At 35.4% G+C, this 27,062-nt stretch overlaps 4 protein-coding genes across 4 annotated transcripts; 1 reads left to right on the top strand and 3 right to left on the bottom strand.

Annotated features, from left to right (window-relative positions):
• Nucleotides 1-1,222: 1,222 nt before the first annotated feature.
• On the bottom strand, nucleotides 1,223-2,847 carry arpp19b (cAMP-regulated phosphoprotein 19b). Its single transcript, XM_065297716.2, has 3 exons — nucleotides 2,656-2,847; nucleotides 2,148-2,270; nucleotides 1,223-2,055 (listed from the first exon to the last, which is right to left on the bottom strand). The coding sequence occupies exons 1-3, from the start codon at nucleotides 2,692-2,694 to the stop codon at nucleotides 1,885-1,887; spliced, it is 333 nt and encodes a 110-aa protein (XP_065153788.1). The 5' UTR covers nucleotides 2,695-2,847; the 3' UTR covers nucleotides 1,223-1,884.
• A 1,331-nt stretch (nucleotides 2,848-4,178) lies between these two features.
• On the bottom strand, nucleotides 4,179-5,545 carry bet1l (Bet1 golgi vesicular membrane trafficking protein-like). Its single transcript, XM_065291525.2, has 4 exons — nucleotides 5,329-5,545; nucleotides 5,001-5,086; nucleotides 4,858-4,914; nucleotides 4,179-4,749 (listed from the first exon to the last, which is right to left on the bottom strand). The coding sequence occupies exons 1-4, from the start codon at nucleotides 5,348-5,350 to the stop codon at nucleotides 4,582-4,584; spliced, it is 333 nt and encodes a 110-aa protein (XP_065147597.1). The 5' UTR covers nucleotides 5,351-5,545; the 3' UTR covers nucleotides 4,179-4,581.
• Nucleotides 5,546-5,594: 49 nt separating this feature from the next.
• Nucleotides 5,595-10,539, top strand: kcnj11l (potassium inwardly rectifying channel subfamily J member 11, like). The gene is made up of 7 exons (XM_065291511.2): nucleotides 5,595-5,729; nucleotides 6,027-6,111; nucleotides 6,459-6,651; nucleotides 8,995-9,231; nucleotides 9,438-9,707; nucleotides 9,790-9,997; nucleotides 10,079-10,539. The coding sequence occupies exons 3-7, from the start codon at nucleotides 6,493-6,495 to the stop codon at nucleotides 10,510-10,512; spliced, it is 1,308 nt and encodes a 435-aa protein (XP_065147583.1). The 5' UTR covers nucleotides 5,595-5,729; nucleotides 6,027-6,111; nucleotides 6,459-6,492; the 3' UTR covers nucleotides 10,513-10,539.
• Nucleotides 10,540-18,635: 8,096 nt separating this feature from the next.
• cd59b (CD59 molecule (CD59 blood group) b) lies at nucleotides 18,636-23,119 on the bottom strand. The gene is made up of 5 exons (XM_073813259.1): nucleotides 23,048-23,119; nucleotides 22,850-22,933; nucleotides 22,686-22,760; nucleotides 22,472-22,600; nucleotides 18,636-19,772 (listed from the first exon to the last, which is right to left on the bottom strand). Exons 3-5 carry the CDS (start codon nucleotides 22,738-22,740, stop codon nucleotides 19,564-19,566), a joined length of 393 nt encoding a protein of 130 aa, XP_073669360.1. The 5' UTR covers nucleotides 22,741-22,760; nucleotides 22,850-22,933; nucleotides 23,048-23,119; the 3' UTR covers nucleotides 18,636-19,563.
• Nucleotides 23,120-27,062: the final 3,943 nt, after the last annotated feature.

Here is a 27,062-nt window from a genome sequence, read left to right as displayed (position 1 = left end):
TGCATTTTCTGCTAGAAAAAAAATACACATTTTATGTAGTTTGTTTATGGTCTTATCCCAGTAGGATTTAATGGTGTGCTATTGGTTTCCATCCACCAGATAACATCACACCAGAAGAGACCCACAGAGATACTTATAGTTCCCATTATAACCATTAAATTCAGTTTTTTTAGCATGGTCTTGTTAACCTAGTAACTGCTATACAAGCAAGTTTGTATCCCTCTGATGTAAAATGTAGCAGTGAGTATCATGCAGGGTTTGAACTACCATACCTTTGTATAGAGCGCTTGCTTATTAGAAACGCATGTATACTTTAAAGTATAATTGTTTACATATTTTAATTCACAGGACTGATATGTGTGAATAAATATTAAATACACCTCATTGTAATCCATAAATGAAATCACGATTTTGACTAACAAATCTGGATTGGGTTATCCGGGACAGCGCTGAGAAAAGTAACAGTTGTCATGTGACAGCGGCAAGAAGCTTGGTCGATTTCATGCAGCGCTGCAAGAAATGACAGCGGATGACATCAAAGTACCGCGAGAGCAATTCGAGAAGTCACATGGGGGATATGGTTTCTAATCCCTCTCGCGGTACTGTGTAGTCATCCACCTGTCAATTCAAGCCTAATAATTTACATAACGTTAAAGACGCATAACACGACATACACCGTGCATTTCTGCATCAGGAAAATATCATTTCGACGTAAATTTGAGAATAAATAAATAAAATGTTCCGTTACCGTTAAACCATACCCACTTCGTAACTTCATCTTGAACGATTACCATTCCACTCGCCTTATTATTTTGTATGTGGTCAAGCCGCCGTGGCAATGAATAATGTGTGGAAACGGGGACACCGTGTGGCCACCATGATTTTCTACGCTTTTTTAACCTAAACAAGACGCGCATGCGCCAAATACTTCGTAATGCATAACATGTTATAAATCAATGCTTTTGTCGGCGTATTTAGGAACAATTGGATTTATTATAAGGCAACCATTTTTGAATTACGCACAATAACTAGCAAAATGGTATCTACATCCCTTTATAATGTTTATACCTTAATTCACTGTAAAATGAAATCCTGCATACTTTTTCCTGAACGTCTGCAACCTTTTCTTTTCTAATACTGTCAGGGTGCGGAAAGTATTGCAGTGTTTTAGTGTATGTATGTATGTATATTTCTTCAAACGACAAAAAAAATGAGCATACAGTACGTTCGCAAAACTATTTTATTTACAAAACAAATGAAACAGTTGTGACAGAAAACTTTTGTACAGCTCGGATAAATCGTTTGAAAACACAAACCAGGCAACCCAGGAAAGGGGTTGAACACTTTGAATGTGGGTAACCAACATTACCCATGGGAAACAGACTTCAACAGAGTTCAAGACCATTTTCATAATTCACAGGTAGATAGAAAAGTGAGCAAGAGTCTTCAGCTCAACTGACAAACATTTATGAGGTCCGGCCCTCTGTTTGTTATAAGAGGCACAGTTTTGGCAGAACAGGTGGATGTGAATTATATGTCCAGTCCATTTATTCAAGCATATAGGCTTTAAGAAAAGCACCAAAATGGTGGTGAAAAGCATGGGGGGAAATGTGTAAAAAAAAATGCTAATCTTATGTAAACAGTCAAATAATCACGTTCAAACCTTCTCTTGGATGTAACTACGTCAGACTTTACAGTCAAATCCAAGTGCGATGGTAGCAGCAATCTACACATATTCTTATTTATCAAAGCATGCTATGTTAAGAGCATTTGTACATGGAAACGACAGGTAAGTAAATGCAAAGGGAAGAGCAAAGGAAAGACAAAACAATAACAGACAAGACGACATAATGAAAAACAACAGGAATGGCTCTCCGGTCCTCATCAGACCGCAAGTTTGCTGGCCACCAGAGACTGCTTTCTTTGGGGGATATCCTGAGGGGTGGGAATGTGGTCGCCGGTTATCTCGGTCTTCTCAGCTGTTGCACTGGGAAGCTGTTTGTTCTTCATCTTGGCTTTGGCCATATTATAGTCACCCGAGTCAAAGTATTTTTGCTGCAAGGAAAGGTCAACAAAATTTGAGGTAAAGTTTTATTCTCAACCAAACAGACTTAGGACTTATTTCATCTATAGGATCATAAACATACTCCTTTCTGTAGTCTTTTCCGCAGTAGATCCGATCCACCAGGTCTGGTCCCCAGATGGGGGTACCGGGCCTTGAGTTTGACCTCTTCAGCTTTCTCTGGACTTACAACCGTGTCCTGCATCTCCTACATTAGATGTGGAAAAAAACATATTCAAACCCCATTTCTGATGCTATGATTGGTACTCAAACATTTGCAAAGTTTTCAAAGCACAATTATATTGGCAGTGTACCATGCACAGTGACAGTTAACATTTTCAGCAGGGTCACAAATTATTGACTGGATCTTAACACGTAAACAGATCAGAAACAAAGCCTGAATACAGCATTTTAAAATGTAAAATATGCACTATTGCATTTTGCACTTAATTTCACCAAACCCAGACAGATTTTCAAGTCTAAACTCGTCCTCGCTCTTCATTTCATGCATTATAAGTGAAGTAACACAAACACAATGACATTGTCAGATGCGCGGCGGCCTTATACTGCACAACGTGTTTGAATGAACGAACCTGCTGCTCCTCTGTACTCGCCTCCACTTCACTAGACATTGAGATAAATTAAATTCAAAACACAAAAGAAAATAAAACAAACACAAAACACTTGGCTTCAATTCGCCTTGTGCAAGCTGCCCAACAATATTGTTAGCTTCGGTACTGGACTGATATCAGTGGAAGATACTAAATGTCTTCCTCTGGCGCGCGAGGGAGCGGCTGTCACCGTGAGCTCTACCGCCGCCTACCGACCTGGAGCCGCACAACAACCACATCATAGTCAAATGACTATGGAAAGCATAGTAAATCAATTATATTTTTTCTTTAGAAACTAATATTTACATACCAATATTATTAATGAAAATCTATCTTGTTTAGGATTGTTATAATTCTACATATTTAATTTGTCTATCTACTGTGTTATGTATATACAGTACTTACGTACTCATAGAAAAACCACCCTTTATTGGCTTAATGTTTTTATTCTTACCACTTATCATGTGTTATATATATATTAGTGTATGTTAGATCTTTCATAACTATTCATTTTCCACATGTACATACAAATTCATTGTGCACAGACAGAACAAGACATCTAAAAGACCTAAGCCGGCTGTAGAAACAATAAATTAGATAAAGATAATGTAATATAATAAACAATATTTGGGTCAATGATGTGATGTTAATTGTATGGTTCAATTAAATGTAAAAGGGTTAAAATTTCAAAACAAATTTGCAGATTACTTGCATACGTTCTATTTTTGAGGACCAAGTCTAAAATTTCTGGTTTTATTTCTTTTTGAAAGAATATTTGGGGGATAATTGCAAAAATGTCAATGTGCTGTAACCGGTCTGTGTCAGTTGGTGTAACTCGTTTTTCTTTTATGAAAATCAAAATATATTCATAAAAAATGTGGAATAAAATATAATCATCTAGTTTAGTGTAACACAATTTTTTACATACATTTTACACCATTTTTCAAAGATTATTTAGAAAACGGAGCTATTTTCAGCATATGTCAGGACAAATTTTACAAAAACGCATTAAAATTTACATTTAGAAATAACTAATAAAATTTATTTTAAAATTAATTAAAAATATTATTATTTTTATTATTAATGATTACGCTTAAATGCCATCAAGGTGGATCAAATATTTAATATTTCTCATTCTTTGGCGCAATTGACAGATACACCATTTGACATTTTCAGGTCCATTCAGTCTTAACTTTCATAAAAATGGTGCAATGTAATGTTTTATTGCATAAAATTAAAATAAATACACTATGTTCGTTAAAATAAACTTGATTCATGCTTTTAAAACAAGTTTTTTAAAAAGATTTTTTTAATTTCTCATCTTGCCAAACCGTTTTTTGTCACTGAGCCATTTCCTATTACTCAAATCTTGACAATGTTAGATAAAAATTGGGCCATAACTAAAGTACTTGCAAAATTCTGGAAAGTAGACACAAGTCTATACAATTATTATATTATATTATATTATTAAAACCACAAGCACACCAAATATCACAATGAACACATTACCATTAAAAATCAATTTAATGCACATAATTAGCAAAAAATATTGGTTACATTTTGTTGCATACTCTGTAATGATACAAATATAAATCATGAGAATTAAAATATATGCTTTTATTCAACTTCAAATCAATCTGTGAATATTGGTCCATGTTTTTATAACTAAAAATATACATTGAATAGATCACTCTTAAGAGTGTAAACATATGTTTAAATAAGGATATTACAGATCCTCCTCCAGTATCAGACATTGTTAGAAAGATTTTTGTTGAAATGTCTTCATAACCGGATCAAACATAGCATCAGCTTCATGGGGGATCAAACATAGCATCTGCTTCATGGGGGCGTAAACATTTCTCATAAAACTGAGAAAGCAAGTGTTCAAAAACATTACTTATCGACCCATCACTTCTGGATCCTTGACACCAGATAATAAAGCAAAAAGAAGAGCGCGACCAGGCCGATGGACACGTAACAGAGGATCTTTCTGTTGTCTCTTCCAGATCGTACCATTGTGGAAAACCTCTTCACGCTTCCAGTCAACAAGCCAGTTGCACTGAGGAAATTGGAGTCCTGAGTAAATACAGAAGTTAAACACAAAAGTTACTGTTGTAAAACCACACCCGACATGCCAACATTGCAAAGGCATCAACAACACTTATTTTTTTTGAGAATACCCACCATGCCATCCAAATATTTATTCTGATCGTCAGCATCTTTGTCAATGTCGTAAGCCAACTGTAGAGAAAGACACCAAATAACATGAATTAATTTTAACAGTATTTTCTATTATATAAAACAAGAGAAACAACAGAAATACGTACAGATTTGAGTCGAGAAACTTTATTTGCTAGATTTTCCGCCAAAAGCTTATTTTCAGCATCCAGCATGTCATCCACAGCACCACGTCCTGTCAATAACACAAAACACGCTGTTAGTAAACACTTTCATCAGACATTTCAGATTCATGTTTACTGCCAACATCAGCACCAAAAGAACTAAACTGTTTAAACATCACACATGTTATTTTATTAGACCAAACAAGCATTATAAAACACGTATTACCACATGTACCCAAACGATGATGTTTGCTAAATTAAAAATATTAATATGACTAAAAGAAAACAACTCAAACTGCTACGTGTCACTCACCTCGATTCCACGGATCAGCCATCTTTAAAGAACTAATACGCTAAAAACCGCAAAAACCACTCTGGCATGCGTTTAATATCGATTAAACAGACCACTTTCACTGTAAAGAAGACCTTAAACAATTTGAAATCAATATAATAGTGTATAAATATAAAATAAGGGCACAATTGACACCAAGCGACCCGTTGAAACGAAACTGGCAGCGTAGCTCAGTAGGCGCGAGGGATTGTGGGATATGTTTGTCCTCCAGTCATTCATTTTTTTGTCTTTAGGACGCTGTCCGATTGCGTAAGGTTTCCAGCTGCTCATCCTCCCATCTGCTTACATTTGCTTAACGCATTTTGTTCGTTATTATTTATTGATGATTTTAATATGAAATAACGCGTGCGTGCGGTGTGCAGGTAAGCAATTTGATAAAAAAAAAAATAACCTGCATAACCTTCATGATGATGATAATGATGATGATGAGTGTATTGTTCTTAGAGTATCGATAATATCAACATATAATAACGGCAATCGTGTACTGACCCCGGACAGTATTTGTACGATTAACATTTTTATGGGGTTTTATAATAATAAAGATGCATTATTAAATATTATGACGGTGTGCTTTACACGACGATCTGTTTTCAGATGCATAGCAACAGCACCGGTTTTGAATTATCATTGACTCGTATGTTAATGTTGATGTTTAACAGGAAGGTGTCACATTTGTTGAATGGATCCTACAGACTCCTGATGTTCACCTATATGAAATACTACAGTGTCCTCTAAATCCTTGGGGTAAATTTGTATTTTGTACATCTTACAATCTGAACACACTGACTGTCTAAGGCTTTTCTTTTCATGTTTAAATGGAAATGTTTTAGGATAAATGTTTGATCAGTTATGATTAACAATAAAATACATATTTAATCATATTTATGTAAGATATCTAAGTCACCAATCAAATGTAAGACAATCTGTTAGATTTACAATATATAAACTTTGTTTATTTTTTAAAGGTCAGATTTCAAAAGTTTTTGTATGTGATTTCCATCTTATATTAGTCAAATGTAATTGTACTCTAACCCTAATAGGAGACTCCAAACCATTTTCAAAAATATTGAAATTATTTTTCTTTATTATAGGATTAAGGAGCCAGAACACCCAGAGATTACCAAAATGTTGGCCCGTAAAGGCCCTCTCCCTGACGGATTCCTGTTGACACGACTCGCTGAGGATGCCGCGCAGCCCAGCCGTGTCCGACCGAAGTCACAGCGGGCGCGTTTTATTACCAAGAGTGGGTCGTGTAACGTTGCCCACAAAAATATACGAGAACAGGTGCGATGCTCTCAATGCAAATAAATACCTCTTCTATGCGAGCGTATTGTGGTGACAAGTAAGGCATAATTTAGAGGCAACTGGTTGTTATCGCAAAAAATAGGCCCTGACAGTCTTGTATCTCACTGAGGGGGGTTATTTTGCGATAGCAACTGGTTGCCTGTACTAGGGCTATCACAATGATTTAAATAATTTTAGATCACCGCAATGATTGCACATTTCTTTAAAAAACACAAGGGGGAGCTGCAGCGCCTGTATAAACGAAAAAGTATCAGATGGTGCAGTGGAAAATACAGTGGAAAAGCAGCATTTAAAGAAATGCTGTAAAACCTTGATAAGTAGTATGAACTGCCAGGTAAAAAAAATTAATTTCCAAAACAGCAATTCCAAATTTAGGGAAGGATGCTATTCTTAAGGATCTGTAAGGTTTTTTTTTGCATCCACTACAGACAACCCAGTACTAATATGACCTTAGTATGATTGGCTACTATTTAAGTCCTGTTCTGGTATAGTCAGTTTATTTTGATTGCATTTCTATTTTCAGTTTTTTTTTCAGACACTTATTGTGTTTATTTCTTATGAAGAATTTTCAGTTTTTGAAAGTTATAATCGTTAAATAAATACTTTTAAAGTATTAATAATATTTACTGCCAGGTAAAATATTCAATTTTAAAAATTTCAACAATGTGTAAAAATTATTTCATGAACAAACAAACAAAAAAAAAATTATGAGAATTAAATGTCAAAGCAATAAAACAGACAATTAATCGTCATAATAATCACAATTTATTAGGCAATTAACTGTCAGCTAAATTTTATAACCGTGAAATCCCTAGCCTGTATATTATCCCACTTATTACACTACTATTTACCTCATAAGTAAGATAAGGAACATTCAATATTGATTTGAACGAGGAAATCCCATTTACTTTTAGTTTTTAGATAAGACAACACGTTTAAATGTCACAAACACACAATTTGGTTTAATCACCTGGAAATACACTCACCTAAAGAATTATTAGGAACACCTGTTCAATTTCTCATTAATGTAATTATCTAATCAACCAATCACATGGCAGTTGCTTCAATGCATTTGGGGGTGTGGTCCTGGTCAAGACAATCTCCTGAACTCCAAACTGAATGTCAGAATGGGAAAGAAAGGTTATTTAAGCAATTTTGAGCGTGGCATGGTTGTTGGTGCCAGACGGAACGGTCCGAGTATTTCACAATCTGCTCAGTTACTGGGATTTTCACGCATAACCATTTCTAGGGTTTACAAAGAATGATATGAAAAGGGAAAAACATCCAGTATGCAGCAGTCCTGTGAGCAAAAATGCCTCGTTGATGCTAGAGGTCAGAGAAGAATGGGCCGACTGATTCAAGCTGATAGAAGAGCAACTTTGACTTAAATAACCACTCGTTACAACCGAGGTGTGCAGTAAAGCATTTGTGAAGCCACAACACGCACAACCTTGAGGCGGATGGGCTACAACAGCAGAAGACCCCATCGGGTACCACTCATCTCAAGAGGCTACAATTTGCACGAGCTCACCAAAATTGGACAGTTGAAGACTGGAAAAATGTTGCCTGGTCTCGATTTCTGTTGAGACATTCAGATGGTAGAGTCAGAATTTGGTGTAAACAGAATGAGAACATGGATCCATCATGCCTTGTTACAACTGTGCAGGCTGCTGGTGGTGGTGTAATGGTGTGGGGGATGTTTTCTTGTCACACTTTAGGCCCCTTAGTGCCAATTGGGCATTGTTTAAATGCCATGGCCTACCTGAGCATTGTTTCTGATCATGTCCATCCCTTTATGACCACCATGTACCCATCCGCTGATATCAATGAGTTCACTGTACTAAAATGGCCTCCACAGTCACCAGATCTCAACCCAATAGAGCATCTTTGGGATGTGGTGGAACGGGAGCTTCGTGCCCTGGATGTGCATCCCACAAATCTCCATCAACTGCAAGATGCTATCCTATCAATATGAGCCAGCATTTCTAAAGAATGCTTTCAGCACCTTGTTGAATCAATGCCATGTAGAATTAAGGCAGTTTTGAAAGCGAAAGAGGGTCCAACACAGTATTAGTATGGTGTTCCTAATAATCCTTTAGGTGAGTGTATAATGTCATATATGTTATCAAAATACATTTTTAATACATTGAATTTTTGTGTAATATTAAACTTAACCTATCAAAATGATTTGCAACATTCCGTGTGTTATTGGTCATGACTGGCCAATCAGAATCAAGCATTCCAACGAGCGGTGCAATAATCATTGTTAACATGTGGTCATGCAAAATGTGTTTTTATTTAATAGCTTCTGTCGTTTCTCAGGGCCGATTTCTTCAGGATGTTTTCACGACTATGGTGGACCTGAAATGGCAACATTCCCTCCTTATCTTCACTTCCGCATTCCTCTGCTCCTGGATGCTCTTTGCCATGGTCTGGTGGCTCCTGGCGTTCGCTCACGGCGACTTGGAACCTCGAGATCCGAATGAACCCGGACCCGTACCCTGTGTTACCTCCATTCACTCCTTCACTTCGGCTTTTCTCTTCTCTATCGAAGTGCAGGTAGGAAAAACAAGGTGGATCTGAATCCTCATGTGATGTCATCGCTCACCTATTCTACTGAAAATGAAAGTTCTGTCATACTGTCCACTCTCCTTCATTTATTCCCAAATTCATGTCATTTTGAGGTAACCTATCCCTTTTTGGGTCAGCGTATTTGCTCATATCAACAGGTTTATGAACCAATGAAATGTTTTTTGTAATATCAGGTGACTATTGGTTTTGGGGGACGAATGGTGACTGAGGAATGCCCGCTAGCCATCATCGTCCTCATCATCCAGAACATTTTGGGTCTGATCATCAATGCTATCATGCTTGGCTGTGTGTTTATGAAGACCGCTCAAGCCAACAGGCGAGCAGAGACCCTCATCTTCTCCCGTAACGCGGTTATCGCCCCACGCAACGGCAGGCCTACGTTGATGTTCCGAGTCGGGGACCTGAGGAAAAGCATGATCATCTCAGCCACCATACAGCTGCAGGTGAGAAGTAACATACACATTATTTTTTTTTAAGTAAATGTGTTTCCAGAATTTTAAAATTGATACGTATCATTAATTTAAGGTAATTCGACGGACGGTGACGGCAGAAGGTGAAGTGATTCCTGTCTGTCAGCTGGACATTCAAGTGGAGAACCCTCTCAGAAGCAACGGCATATTCCTCGTCTCTCCGCTTATTATCAGTCACACCATTGATAGAGGAAGTCCTCTATACGAACTCTCGGCACAATCACTGGCAACCGATGATCTTGAGATCATTGTCATTTTGGAAGGTGAGTAAAGAACTGAATGAACTGAATACAATAACTTGTTAAAGGAACCATGAGCAACAAGAAGTTATGATTATTTTCCAGGTGTCGTTGAGACCACCGGTATCAGCATGCAGGCACGCACATCCTACACACCCGAGGAGATCTTGTGGGGTCGACGTTTTGTCTCTATTATGACCGAGGAGGACGGGCGGTACTCTGTAGACTACTCTAAATTCGGGAATACCGTCCCCGTCCGGATGCCGTCTCTCAGCGCCAAAGAGCTGGACCAGACCAGGGGCATCCAGGACAGCGGACCCCACGAGGGAAAACCACAGGGCTGGGGGTTGGTGAGGGCAGGGCGAGGCGGGTACAGGAGGGCCGGCGGCAGAGCCTGCGACGACGCGGCAGCTAAGCCGTGGTACGTGACGACTAAGAAAGTGGTGGAAAAGGAGAGAAAGGGACAAAAGAAAACAGTCAAACTTGAAGAGATTGGCAGAGAGATAGAAGAAGAAACGGTGGAGGATATGAGCGATTAGAAAAACATTTTTGGGTAGGTTTGAAACCTTAAAGCAACACTATGTAGTTTCCATGTAAAAATGACTTACAGCTCCCCCATGTGGTTGAAAAGCGCAACAGTTCCTGGTATCAGACACTCTTCTGCAGGAAGGGGGAGGGGCGGGGCTGTGTTTCCTACCCTCCACCGCCACTTTCAGAGTGTGCTTGTAGCAGCTAGGAGGCTGCTCAGGTTGCAGGAACAGTACAATTTGTCAAGTTACAAGTTGTTCTATCACTGAAATAATTTTAGAGACATTATTTAAAGGTAAAAAAACTACATAGTGTTGCTTTAAACAGAAATGACTAGCAACTAGTTCACATTTTATACTACATGTGTTTTGTAATCTGTCAAAACATGGGCAACTACTGTAATATTTATGACAATTCAAACTATGCTGATTTTGTCTTGTTCTGTCAGAATCACCCAAATGTGAATCTGTCAGTATTTAATCACCCTAAAGTATGTTTACTTTTTTTGTGTGGATAAATGATTTACACTTAATGTGGACCGAAGCTGTCGTAATTCAGAAAGCACAATTAAAAGTACAAATGTGATTTGTACTATGGAAGGTATTTTTGGTATTTTTTATATTAATTAATTAAATGATAAAATAAAAAATTGTATTTTATTTTCAACGTGATGAAGCATCATTCCAGATAAATTGAAAAATTAAATTAAATTGATGATTTGACATTTAATATTCCATACTGTACAACTAATTTTTGCTCTTATTAAAAGTCTACGGGTGAGTAAATTATGACAGATATATTTTCATTTTTGGGTGAACTCTTCCTTTAATGAATTTCAGGGTTCGAACACCAAAAGTGGCCGCACTCATACTTTAGGGTATCTTGGCAGTGCTTGTTAAATCAATGCTGTCCATGTCGAAGCAAATATGAGGCAGCTTTATTTGCGTGTTGGGTTTTAAAACCATAAACCTATTCAATTTCTGTTCCCCATTTATTTTGAGATGTGATAATCCTTATTATTTTTAATGTGGCTATTGTAACTGTGTTGACATTGTGTGTGTTTACATTGTGGGCTTGTGCAATTGTGTGACCTCTACCTCTCATGTTTCCTGACTGTGTTCTTTCTTTCAACTATTTAAAGAAAATTAGACATTCCATACTGTTTAAATATTATTAAGTTAATTTATTTTGTGTTTCTTATGTACGCAATAAAGTATGTGACTTTTTTTATCTGACTAAAGGAATTTCTGGATTGCACTTTCTTGTGTGTTATATCACAACATTAGGGTGTAGCAGATCAATATAGTGTACTATTGATATTGAGATTGGAGAGATTTATTTTGTTTTATGAGAGATAAACTCTTAATGAACTCACCCACAGACATTCCTATGACAAAACGTATTGGCAATGATGCTGAACGGTGAATCTGGCTTCCACAATAGATATAGCAATCTTCTTTTATATAGTCTACTTAAAACTTTTTAGTTTAACTTATTTATTTTATTTAACCTGCTGACATGTTTTATCATTGTTTAAGGGGACATATCATGAAAGAGTGACTTTTTCCCTGTTTAAGTGCTATAATTGGGTCCCCAGTGCTTCTATCAACCTATAAAACGATCAACCCAGTAGCTTAGTTTTAGTAAATAATTCTCTGCTAGCATGTGAAAAATAGGTAATTGAAATTTGGCTCCCCTTGTGATGTCAGAAGGGGATAATACCGCCCCTTAAATCTGCACTATCCAACCAAGGCACTGCCATTTAGTGCAGAGATCAGCTCATTTGCATTTAAAAGGAAACACCCAAAAACGCAAATTTTTGCTTAAAGGTGTATCCTTTAAAATGCAAATGAGCTGATACAATTTAAACACTGATCGCAATGATGGTGGTTTGTTGCAATTGAAACAATTGTCCTTTGAATTATTTTCTCTCTCTCTCTTTCTCTCTGCACTAAGAAACTAACTTTGCTGTTAGAGCATAAATAATACCTGTAAAATGATAAAGCTCAAATATGGAAGAAAAATAATGACAAAAGTTTTTGAATTAAAATAGCCTGTTGAATTGTACTACCTGAAAAAAAATGCATTGTATTAACCGTACTTGAATTTTAATGCATTGTATTTTTATGTTTTTGAATTAAAACAGCCTGTTGAATTGTACTACCTGAAAAAAAATGCATTGTATTAACCGTGCTTGAATTTTAATGCATTGTATTTTTAGGTTTTGCATTTTTAAGGGCTGAAATTCAACATGCGTGTATATTTTCTGTATTAAAAATTCAATAGTCCACATTCACCTTTTAGATTTCACTTTAAAATATTCGGTCTGTTTAAAAATACAACGTAAAATATTCAGCAGGCAAGTTTCAGTCCATTTAAATTCGCGTCCAAAAATTCAAGTCCAAAAATTCAGTCGTACAGATTTCAACATTTAACATCCGGGAACTGCAGGAAAAGCAGTAGAGTACCGAGTATAATCTCATCTGCTGTTAATCGATCTGGCCAGCAGGTGGTGCACGTGTTCGCCAAAACTTTGTACATGTAAGATGATTTATCCACTGCAGTGATGAATGTTGGCTTTTATGTTCAGTTTTAGTAGAACAACTGTAATACACTCATACAGAGAGTGTATTGCTTGGTTATGTTATTGACAGGATACTAAACGGTTTTTAAATGCCATATAAATTAAATAGGGCCTTTCTGCCTGCTATTGGCTTCGTTTCTCAAAAGCTAAGTTGATTGTAGATTTTATTGGTGGCAATCTATACCATCTTCTTATGCCTACGAGAAACGGACACGTTTTTGTAATTCGTCACCTCAGTTTATAAACCATACTCGGATTATTGAACTGTTCAAGTTACAAATGGTGCGCGCGGATTAATAAACCATACGCACAATTAAACAATCAGTGCTCTCAGATTTTCAATCCATATCCACAAATTCATAAACAATAAATAAAAAGTGCACACGCTTTCGCAATGGTTTTGCAAACTGAGTCCACTACCGCAGAGGTCCCCAACCACCGGGTCGTGGACAAGTTGCCACCGGTCGCAAGAACATCCTGAAAAAATGTGTATAATAGCTACGTTATAGTTAAATCAGGTGTTTTGTCCTTTACGAGCCGACTTCAAATAACATATCAATCCACTTCTATACAGGGCCGCGCTCTCTCTTTTTCTTTCTCTCTCTCTCTCCCTCTCTCTCTCTACCAGCGCATCGGCGATCACATTGCTGTCATTAGAGTTCAAGCATACAGTACTTCTAAAACACAATCGATCAAAGAATTGCAAAGGTATGACTTTATGAATAAAATGAAGACATTCATTTGATATCGCAAATGAAACTAATTGCAGGCAGGCGCGGGGCTATGGATTGACAGCTGGCCCGCCCAATCAGAAATGAAAAAAAAATAATACTCGGGACGTCGGGGGTAGCGATTTTGCGAGCCCTGCATAGGTTTGTTTTGTAGAAAGACTTTCTTTAAAGTGAATTTCGTTTTGTATAAATTGTATCTTAATATTAATCAATGTTTAATCAAACAATTGCCTCGATTTAATAAATAAGAAGCAAACCAAGAACGTCTGTGGTGTGGATTATAGTGAACCCACTATATTTCCGCAGCCTATTCTTTCTGCTTTTAATGCATTTCTTAAATGAATGTCTCAATTACACAGTAGGCTTATAGGTTGTTATGATATTTGTTGCTAAAAGCAATAGACTATATTGTATAAAGTGTAGCAATAAACATGGCGTGACTTAGTGCTGAGTTAGAGAGCTGGTAGGCTATCAAACAACATCACTGTGATCAGATGTTTCCTTTCTATTTTTTACCCCGCTGTCATATATTTGTTGTGTGTTTATGTTATTGAGAGGAAAGCGCGCAGCACATATTTATAACGTATTGTTATTCAAAATACGTTTTCCACTTGCTTGCAAAAAAAGTTCTCAAAGTGATCATGGCTGAAAGCTGCTTGGGAATATTTTTTTCATTAGAACCATATAACGCAACATTCAACTTCTTTATAATAGTTTTTAAATAGTTATCAGGCTTACTTATAATTTTACTGTTTTTAACATAACATGCAATAGGTAAAATACACCATATGAAGTTGTATCCATGTCTAACTGTCCCGGGGCTATGGCGAATTCCTGTCGGGCTACAAAGATGTATCTGCGCCCTGCCCGTCGGAGGAAAAAATATTGTAATGGGTTTGCATTCTCTCAGATTTAGTTAGGTAATTATATTGTATGTAATTCGGTGTCATCTTGTTAGTTATTACTATCCCCACTAACAAGTGAAACTGTCAGGAAATGAAGTGAAAGCATAACTAAACCCATTATTCCTTTCGTGTTCACGTCTGAAATGCGCGCTCCTCGGCTCCGCTCTTTACGAGTACCCGCTTCTTATGGTCATCAAAAAGTATATTAAATGTTTATTTATTTGTCATTTCGTTTAACCTCAGAGTCAAACATTATTCTAGCAATTCCCTTTTTCTTTCTTTATTTAGTAAGTTAACTTAAATATGTGAGAACGAAAATATATTTTTAGTGTTTTGTATGAAGAGAATATGATGTTAGAAGCTTTATTTTATAACACAAAATAGTGACTGCACACTCACTTGCAAAAATTATTTATTATAACCAACGTATCGGCAAATAGCCTTCTTCAAGGTATGTGTTCGCTCAGAGTGAAGCTTCATTTTAAGCATTTAGTAGCTTAATTTATTTAAACAGTTTTAATAGGCTATTTTAAAAAGTATTAGGTTTTTTGTGTTCATTTATATTTCTTGTCACTGTGTGCAGGTTCTTTTTTGTAGGCTATATGACAGCCCAATAATTTTTTTAACCAAAAAGGCTTAATTAATGTCATGTTGCATTACAATTTAAAGTATATCAATAATGTAAAAAATGTGACGTGCAGTTCGGGTGTTCTCACCAATACGCTTGTGATTCCTGAAGTTTTGACGAATTTTATAGACTTGTTATAGTTTCTTATTCAAAAGTGACACCCATAGATTCAGGTCCACCCGGACTTAATCCATGCCCACCCATATGTCACGTTCTGCATCCGCCACTGAAAGGGTGACTTCAGATGATGAAATGTAACCATTGATTTTTTTTGGATGCTTTTAGTCACCAACAAAAATTCTCACAGACACAGTTACATTTGTGCTATTGTAGTTTGGACGTGTTTATTATTATTCTGTAATATGGAAAAAATATAAATAATAAAAAAAAATGTAGGGGTTGTCCTCGGTATTTGAAAAATCCTGGCTACGGCCTTAATGACAGCAATGTGATCGCCGATGCGCTGGTAGAGAGAGAGAGAGAGAGAGAGAGAGAGAGAGAGAGAGAGAGAGAGAGAGAGAGAGAGAGAGAGAGAGAGAGAGAGAGAGAGAGAGAGAGACAAAGAAAAAGAGTGAGCACGGCCCTGTATAGAAGTGGATTGATATGTTATTTGAAGTCGGCTCGTAAAGGACAAAACACCTGATTAAACTATAACGTAGCTATTATACACATTTTTTCAGGATGTTCTTGCGACCGGTGGCAACTTGTCCACGACCCGGTGGTTGGGGACCTCTGCGGTAGTGGACTCAGTTTGCAAAACCATTGCGAAAGCGTGTGCACTTTTTATTTATTGTTTATGAATTTGTGGATATGGATTGAAAATCTGAGAGCACTGATTGTTTAATTGTGCGTATGGTTTATTAATCCGCGCGCACCATTTGTAACTTGAACAGTTCAATAATCCGAGTATGGTTTATAAACTGAGGTGACGAATTACAAAAACGTGTCCGTTTCTCGTAGGCATAAGAAGATGGTAGATTGCCACCAATAAAATCTACAATCAACTTAGCTTTTGAGAAACGAAGCCAATAGCAGGCAGAAAGGCCCTATTTAATTTATATGGCATTTAAAAACCGTTTAGTATCCTGTCAATAACATAACCAAGCAATACACTCTCTGTATGAGTGTATTACAGTTGTTCTACTAAAACTGAACATAAAAGCCAACATTCATCACTGCAGTGGATAAATCATCTTACATGTACAAAGTTTTGGCGAACACGTGCACCACCTGCTGGCCAGATCGATTAACAGCAGATGAGATTATACTCGGTACTCTACTGCTTTTCCTGCAGTTCCCGGATGTTAAATGTTGAAATCTGTACGACTGAATTTTTGGACTTGAATTTTTGGACGCGAATTTAAATGGACTGAAACTTGCCTGCTGAATATTTTACGTTGTATTTTTAAACAGACCGAATATTTTAAAGTGAAATCTAAAAGGTGAATGTGGACTATTGAATTTTTAATACAGAAAATATACACGCATGTTGAATTTCAGCCCTTAAAAATGCAAAACCTAAAAATACAATGCATTAAAATTCAAGCACGGTTAATACAATGCATTTTTTTTCAGGTAGTACAATTCAACAGGCTGTTTTAATTCAAAAACATAAAAATACAATGCATTAAAATTCAAGTACGGTTAATACAATGCATTTTTTTTCAGGTAGTACAATTCAACAGGCTATTTTAATTCAAAAACTTTTGTCATTATTTTTCTTCCATACTCAAAGTTCACTGCCAGGAGATATATTTTCTTTAACAGAATTCACCTTTCAAAGCCTACAGTGAAGGGCCGGTTTGGACTACAGCCCTCTACTTCCCAATTGAATGACGTCAATAAAACAGCCCACAGGAATACGTCAGTCGCCAGCTAAGCTCAAACGGCTCTGCTAAGCTAAGCTGCTGTCGAATCACAATACACTAAACAAACTACACAATCAGAACTCGATATGTATTTCTGAAGGAGGGACTTCATAGAACAAGGAAGACATCAGACTGTTTTGAGGACAGTGAAAATAGCGGTATAAAGATAAGTAAATTGTGTGAAAAATACAGCGTTTTTTACACGTGAAACATGAACACGTTATATTGCCCACTATAAACACAATCAAAGCTTCAAAAACACAGAAAGAACGGGACCTTTAACATGCATTAATAAATTAGCTGTGGCTTATTATGAGTTAAAACTTCACATACGTACTCTGGGGACACCAAAGATTTATTTTACATCTTCAAAAAGTCTTGTGAAATGTCCCCTTTAAAATGTTAACATACATAAAAGAAGCCAAGCTAATATAAAAATATGCAATAAATTAATATTATTAATGAGGCTACTATTAAAATATACTTTGGTGGCTAACTCACAGACTCCGTGCGGCAACTGTTGGAGACCCCTGGTGTAGATGTTAAAGTTGTCTTCGTATAAGAGGGAAATACAGGAGCTGTCCAGGTGCTGAACTGAGCTTCAGGTGACTTAAAACTGGACAGGCACCCTTCTGTGACAAACCATCATTTCTCAAATAAAAATAAATGAATAACTCATCAATAGTCACTAATATTTATTTTTAAAGTTTACATTTGTAGTCCAGGCATAAGCAAACAGCAACACAAAGTTTGTTTTTGAATGGGTTATTTAATTGATGTAAAAGTACCTGTTACAAAATTCATATATGTATAAATCAAGCATTTTAATGCATTCTTTATAACATCATCCAAAACAATGCAAAATTTAAAAACATAAAAGAAGACATTATTAAAAAGCCAAACCAGTATAAAAAAACTATCCCACATGAAAAAACTGTAGTATACTTAAGTAAATTGTAGAATATTACAGTAATTATTACATTAATATATAAATTTTAATATATACACTGTAAAAACATTCCGTAGAAATTGCAGCTGGGTTGCCGGTAATTTACCGTAGATTTACATTTATGTTTTTTACTGGCAACATTTTGTTCAAAGTTAAATGAACATTAAACATTTACAAGTCTTTATCTTTACAGAGTAAAACTAAAAAACAGCATCAAGCAAAACATTCTGGGAAACAAAATCTGGACCAAAAAACAGAAAAAGGTTGATGATGATTTCTGGTTCCCAGAATGCTTTGCATGAGGCTGTTTTTGTATAGTTTTATTCTGTAAAGATAAAGACTTGTTAATATTTAAAATGTATTTAACTTTGAACAAACTCTTGCCAGTAAATAACATAAATGTAAATCTACAGTAAATTACCGGCAACCCAGCTGCAATAACATTGAAATTTCTACGGAATTTTTTTACAGTGTAGCTTACTACAGTATTCTGTAGTATTAGTACGTTATTTGATAAATATTAATCATAAAGTTAAGTTTCAGTCCTTGATTTTGATTGCTCAATAGCTGTGTTTTATTTACGATTCACTCCACTGCACCCAACGATTCTTTGTATCACTACGCAGCACCCTTACTAATCACGCGTTGCCTAGCAACGTGCTTTAATATTTGTACTCTGTGGTAAATACTTAAGTATATTCCTCTGTATTTTCACGTGGGAATAAAGAAAGAAAATAACAAAAGATTAGACCTACAAAAAGAACTGTTTACAGCGTAATGTGCTTTCCGTGCACTGTAAAAAATACTTTGCTGCCTTAAATTTTTTTGTTAAATCAACTCAGATTTACAAGTCATGTCAACAGAGGTGGACTTTCTTTTCCGTGGCATCCTTACGGATTGGTTACTCAACTGTTTTGTTCTATTTTCTTACCATTGTTGCTTCGGCGTAGGGTTAGATTGACATAAAATGACATCTCTACCCAAACCCAACTCTAACCCCAACGCCAGGCGACAATTGATTAAAGTTTAGAAAATATAAAAGAATACATCAGAAAAAATATCAATACATAAAGTGGCATACTAACGCAAACACCAAATCTAACCCTAAACCGAAGCGACAATGGTTTGAAAATGGGAAAAAGCAGTTGAGTCACCAATCCGTGAGAATGCCACGAAAAAAAAAGTTTGTGGCAGGGCCACGGAAAAATGCGGAGATCCGTGAGAATGCCACGGAAAAATGAGCAAAATATTCTGTGACTATCCCATGGAAATTTGTGAGATTATGTTGATTTAAGTAGTTAGTTGAAACAAACCGATCACCAAAGTAGGTGAATAGATATTGTATATATCCATGAGTAATACAACAACATATCATCCCGAGCACACAGCATCTTAACTCATGCAGTTAAGCCATAGTAGCACCAGATGCCGGTGAGCGGCGCCAGCAGCGAGAGTAGAGACGCGCGCGCCGCCGTTACCGGAGCCCCATTACACAGATCTGTGTTACAGCACCTGTATGTGTATTCAGATATGGATGGATACTTCTGGGACAGACGGGAGTTATCACAGTCAGTGTAACGAATGCAATTGCGAATGGTCTTTCCACCTGTAACAGGGAAATATGAATCATTTGATAATATTCATGTTAGCCCCACTGAAAAATCCAGCAAAGACCTGCATAAGCTGGTTTAAGGTGGCAGTTGTTGGAGAAAATGTTTATTTTATTACGATTTATGGATGTGTTTCTTTAAGTGTTTATTTATACCATTGCTTTGCTACTTCCTCATAGACAAAAAGAGAACGTGCTGTTCTTTTAATCTTGATACCCCCACCCTACAGAGTCTTGGGGTGGTGGAAACTTATCTAGAATTAATATACAGTTTCACCTATGGCATAGTACAATATGTTCTTGTGTGTTTGTTAATTTCAACTCTCGAACTGCTATTTTTGATGTATCTTTGTGGGTGTCAACTCATCTTAATAAAAGAGAGAGAATCGGAGAGAGACAGTCTGAGCATATTCTTAGAATTCTCGCGAGAATTGTTAAACATTGTCCGTGGACTGAGTGTGTCTTATTTTGTTAAGGTATAATAAACCTGACAGCAGTAGCTGGTGGGTCAGCTGGTCTTCCTGTCTGACCGGCTAAGTCCAGCTAGACCAGCTTTAAAAGTGACCAAAACACATCTAGACCAGCTTGATCCACCAGCAATAGCTAAAACTAAGCTGAAAGACCAGGTAAAACCAGCTCACCAGCGTATGCTAGTGGGGAGAACACTTTACACTGCAAAAATGATGGGTTGTTAAAATATGGACAAACCAAACAGTTGTGGTTTAAAAAACGTAGAAAATGTCCATATTTGACTTATGGACTTACGCTTAGCCAGACCTTTTATATACTGTAAAAATTCATTGTTGCACTTAAATTTCTAATTTTAATCAACTTTAAATTTAACTTTCTTGACTTGTGAGGAGTTGATATAAATTATAAAAAATTAAGTTGAAATAACTTAAGGTATTTTAAAAAACTAATCAAGAGGCTGATACTAAATGTGACCCAAATAAAACAACCTGATATTTTGTAGTCTGACAAGCCAGCAATTTGTGTGTATGTAGTGGAGTTAAGTCTAAGCATTTATGCGCTATTTAAAGCCTAGTATATTTTAAAAAGGAAAAGCATATTGATAGAATTAACATAACATAACATAACATAACATAACATAACATAACATAACATAACATAACATAACATAACATAACATAACATAACATAACATTACATTACATTACATTACATTACATTACATTACATAACATAACATAACATAACATAACATAACATAACATATATAAAGTAGCGTAACATATATAACGTAGCGAAACATATAACATAATGTAGCATAACACGTAATGTAACGTAAAACATAAAAATATTAAAATCTTAAGCTGTAAAAAATAATATTCATATATAACGCATAAAATATAACGTATAGCGGAATGTAGCACGTAACGTATAACATAACATAAAAAATCACTAACATAATCAATAACATAACGTATAACATAACATTTTTTTTAAATCATTAACTGTAAAAAATAATGTACATAACACGTAACATAACATATAACGTAGTGTAACATATAAGGTAATGTAATGTTGCATGTAATGTAATGTAGCATGTAATGTATAACATAACATTAAAAAAAAATCATTGGCTGTAAAAAATTATATACATAATGTAAGATAACACATAACATAACATAACATAACATAACATAACATAACATAACATAACATAACATAACATAACATGTAGCTTAACATATGACGTAATGTAATGTAGCACGTAACGTATAACATAATATATAAAAAACAATAACATAATCAATAACATAACGTTGCGTAACATATAACGTAATGAAACATAGAACATAACGTTACATATAACATAACGTAAAAAACAATAACATAAAAAAATAATGTACATAACATAACATATATGTTATGTTATGTGTTATATGTTATGTGTTATAAGTAGTGTAACATATAACGTAATGTAATGTAGCACGTAACGTATAACATAACATAAAAAAAATCACTAACATAATCAATAACATAACATATAATGTAACATATAATGTAATGTAACGTAGCACGTAACATTACGTATAAGATAACATTAAAAAAAATCATTGGCTGTAAAAAAATGATATACATAATGTAGTATAACACATATTAACATATGACGTAATGTAATGTAGCACGTAACGTATAACATAATATATAAAAAACAATAACATAATCAATAACATAACGTTGCGTAAAATATAACGTAATGAAACGTAGAACATAACGTTACATATAGCATAACGTGAAAAACAATAACATAAAAAAATAATGTACATAACATATATGTTATGTTATGTGTTATATGTTATGTGTTATAAGTAGTGTAACATATAACGTAATGTAATGTAGCACGTAACGTATAACACAACATAAAAAATCACTAACATAATCAATAACATAACATATAATGTAACATATAATGTAATGGAACGTAGCATGTAACATTACGTATAACATAACATTTAAAAAAATCATTAACTGTAAAAAATAATATACATAACACATAACATAACATATAACACAAAATAACGTAACATATAATGTAATGTAGCATGTAAAGTATAACATACATTTAAAAAATCATTAACATAATCAGTAACATAACATAACAAAGCATAACATAAAACATAAGGGCTCATAAATATATGTAGTACTGCAAAACTACTTTCAAGACTTACCTTTCTCATAGAGGTATAAACATGCATCCTCATATCTGCAGACTTCATGTTCTGAGCATCGGGCACCGGAGTAATTCTCACATTTATAGCATTTGATAGCGGAGTTTCCAGCGGACGATCTCGTCCTGCCTGTGTCAAATACAAAACACTGTGGTCATAATAAACAAATGCAGAAAAATATCAACAGAATATTGAACATGTGCCTTAAACTTACCTAAACTATGAGTCACACAACAGACCAACAGTAACAGCCCAACACAGGACTTCATTATGAGAAAACCTTCCTGACCTGTGTCGACAAACAAAACATACAACCCCAATCAGAGAAAGATCTGTCTATCTATGTTGTATGAAAGCTACAAGTAAAAAGGACAGTACCTTATTCAGTGAAATCCTTACTGATTTAAAAGATGGATAATGTTTGAATAAAACAGTAAACTCCAAATGGTTAAAGTGAAAAAAACCTAAAACAAAATAGCCATTATATTAAAAGAGCCATTGTACATTGTGTTTAACTATATTTCCAAAACTAATCTGAAAGTTATAAAATAAACGCTTAGCATAAATAAGCACTTACCACAATTAAAATGTTTTGAAATCACGGATGTTCAAGCTTGTGCATCGCAACAATCTAAGAGCATTTCTAGTGCCACCTCTTCCCTGCTCAGCTCTCGCCCAGCCTCACCCTTGCCCTTCATGAATGATGTCATTGATGGTGGCCAAGAGTGAACGGATACCAAAATCGTGTCAGTATTTTGCAAGATAATAGTTTATTATTGTTTCATGGTTTATCCTGGGAAAACTTTATTTCCAGAAGTCTAAATAATTTGGATTTCTTGACAGTCATTGCTTGTCTGTGTTAATACCCCCCTTTCTAAACTAATAGGCAACAATGTATTGATTGATGAAGCCTATAAATTTGTACACTTTTACAAAATACGTGCATTTCCTCTTAGCTCAGTATCTTGCACAGATAAGAGACACGCAAGTCCTATAATGGAATGCATTCAAAATTCGCCTTTACAAAGATTGCATTAAGCAACATACTCTCAGCAAAAAAGACTTTAACTATATGTTTAAAGAAGTTAAGCTTCATCTAATTGTCTCTCTGACAGTACACTGTGACGCCTGGCCACTAATAAAACTCAATCCTTTAGGCTACGATGTCCAACGCTGCAGCTGGTGGCCACAATAAGGCCTGTGTCACATTTCCCAAAGCTTTTCTGCAGTCATGGAAGGACTCGATCTGAATGCCACCCTTATTTCAGCCCGAATCTGAAAGGCCACAGCATACAACTATGAATCTGTAAGGCAGCGGAACAATCAGAGAGAATGGGATTGATTTATTGGCATTTAAAAGACAGTAGGGTAGACAGAAGTGGCAATGTTTGCGTGGCACCCCACACAAATACTCATGTTGTTGCTTCTCTCCCACATTACCAGAGGGAACAAAATCATCCATCATATGTCAGAATGCTAATATCCTGACAACAGCAGGCATGGCACTGTGTTTAAAGGAACAGATCTAGACACGGATGAACAATGAAACAACGGTCAGACAAAGAACAAAGAGCGCTTGATCTTTGCTTCATGCCCCCTCGGTTTTTTGAGCCAAATGGATTTTGCATGCAACCAAAATCAAAGAAGCGTCCATTATTTGATATAAAAGTTAGCGTATTTGATATAAAAGTTAGTCAACACTTTTATGTTTAGTTGTCTTTTAATCTGTTTAATATGCACAATATTATCAATTCTGTGCTGCAGCATTGTCACTTTTCAGAGATTTTTGCCGTTTTGATGGTGTTGATCATGTAACATTACTTGATTCTGGCGGCAGGCCCTTGCACTCAGCGCAGCCGCAGACGTCATCAGCGTCTGCGCGCGCTCATGAGCTTAGCTGTTGCTGCTGAATTTGGCTGAAATCTGAGGAATTAAAACGTGTAAGAAACGCTCACAACATTTCCAAACCCCAGTATGGTAATGTGCAGTTAACCTCCTCTGTGTAGAAAATGTATGGTTTAAAATGTGACCGTCTCGACGTTATATTAAGAGATTTCTAGATTCATCTTCTTGGTACAACGCCAAAGTTCGCCAGAATTCTTAGGGGCGCGGAATTACACATGCTCACATATGAGGTAAAATCTGTAACTCTAATAATTATATCTAAACATTTTTTTTTATCATTATTGAACATTAAAATCAATCACGTGGCTATAGCTTATGTCATTTTCGTTGTTAAAAATTACATTAATTTCATAGGATTTAAACAAAACGTAAATAAACAAAACATGCCGTTTAAGATGCAAATATGATGCCAATATGTCATTGTTCCGATTGAATAGTATTTGATATAAAAGTTAGTCAACACTTTTATTTTGGAGGTTTTTGCATAAAGGCAGGGGCGCTCAGATTGTGTGCATATGTAGCAGGTTGCAGCAGGCCAACACCACCAGCTAAAAACATGACAAATGTGCAATAACAAGTAACTGTTTTTTAAAGTCATCTTAAATCCACCAAATCCACTGTGAAATAAACAACATGAAAATGAAGTTATAAAAATCTTTATTAAAGCATTATTTTTTGAATATAGATTCACCAAATGATGACATTTTACTGAAGTGGGTTTCTATGATACATGTCCAGATACTTTTTATTGAAATTCACATGTAGTTCATATTTTGGAGTTTCCAGTGTTGTTTTCAGGAAAATGCGAAATGTGTGTAATGTGTAAATCGATTGCAAAAAGAAAAAAGATACTGAATAAGAATATAGAGCCATTTACACAATCCTTTGAAAATAATCTGAAGTCTTTGTTCCTTAGGCTATACCTGGTATCGAGATTATCCATACTACATTTCCCTAATACATTTAAAATAACATGCCATAATAATTCATACAACAGTGTATATATTGTGATTACATGAGAAGTAAATTAATAAAAATGTTGATTTATATTGACCATGTTTGTTTTGGTACTCATAATGATGAAAGAAAAAAGACATTAAAGCTGCAAATGAAATTGAATTTGGCTCATTTTATAAGAATTCAACATTCAAAAGAAAAACAGCCAATGAAAGTTCTAGAAAGTTTAAGGTGCAAATACAAAACAGAGGTTTTCAAACTTGGTTCCAATGGGTCCTTTGCAAAATTTGTGAAAAGTCTGTGTAGCCAATTATTTCAGCTTGTAAACATTTGCTGTCTTTATAATATCACAATTACTATTTACCTCACACAGTTTAAACGTTTCTTTTTAAAAAAAATTGGATATATTTTAGAAAAGGGGTCCTTTACAAAAGGTTCCTCATATGTGGGGGTCCCTGCCTTTGAAAAGTTTGAATCCCCTGGACTAAAACACAGAAACAATTTGAAAATAACTCACATTTTAACAGAAGAAAAAATTTAAACGATGTTATTCAACATTTAAATGAACTACAGCGGTCATTTAAAAAACATGTTTCTTTATTTTATTAGTCCATTCAAAAAAAAAAAAAAAAAAAACACTGCTACATCGTCCACTGGGCGGTTCACATTTCGCATCTAAAACCGAGCTTTCGGAAGCTGCATTTTTAAAAGTTGAAATATTTTCAAATGGCTGATGCACCGACACAGCACAAAAAACCTGTCACTTTCTATTTGAGCGTGCTTGCAGGACGTCTATTCCAAATAATGTATTTGCGCAAAAGACATGAACTGTGAACCGCCCCCAGACATCATTCACTGGATGGCATACCTCACTGTGAGGTAACAGTCTAATATTCAAAACCTCTGGCACATTCACATAGTGGAAGTTAAAAGTTTTCAGCTCATATTATACATCACTTTTAATACAAATGTATTGCTACTCAAACAGAGTTCAGAGGCAGGTATGATAGAAAATTATTTACTGGGGGAAAAACAGCAAAACGTTTTGTGTTTAAGTGAACCACTTCCAAACACAATACATTTAAAAAATCGGGGTTGTTTTCAACCTATTGTTTGCTCACAAAGGGATAAACCTAGTCTATGGGTTGAATTAACCCAGAAAATGTTTATATTTCACCAAACAAGAGGTTAAAACACAGCATTATGTTTTAAAACAACACAGTATATACTGTAAAAAAATGTTGCACTTACATTTTTAAGTATGAACAATACAAGTCATTTCAACTTTATTTTTAATCTTGACTAGTGATAAGTTAAGTTAAAGGAGAACACCACAGTTTTTCAATATTTAACTATGTTCTTACCTCAACTTAGACGGATTAATACATACCTATCTTTTTTCAATGCGTGCACTTAATCTTTGTACAGCACGTGAACATGACTGTGTTAGCATTTAGCCTAGCCCCATTCATTCCTTAGGATCCAAACAGGGATAAATTTTGAAGCCACCAAACACTTCCATGTTTTCCCTATTTAAAGACTGTTACATGAGTAGTTAAGTATGGTGGCACAAAATTAAATGTGGAAATTTGGGTAAAAAATGAGAACTATATTGTATGGCGGACCTCAGCAATACAGTTCTATATGTTAACCACTTAAAAAATTGCCAAATTTTTGTTTGTGCCACCATACTTACTTGTGTTACTACTCATGTAACATGAGTCTTTAA

Source organism: Paramisgurnus dabryanus, chromosome 23 (assembly GCF_030506205.2).
Source record: "Paramisgurnus dabryanus chromosome 23, PD_genome_1.1, whole genome shotgun sequence".
In the NCBI taxonomy this organism is placed as follows: Eukaryota; Metazoa; Chordata; class Actinopteri; order Cypriniformes; family Cobitidae; genus Paramisgurnus; species Paramisgurnus dabryanus.
Note: the sequence above shows the minus strand (reverse complement) of the source record. Positions and strands in the feature narration are given on the sequence as shown.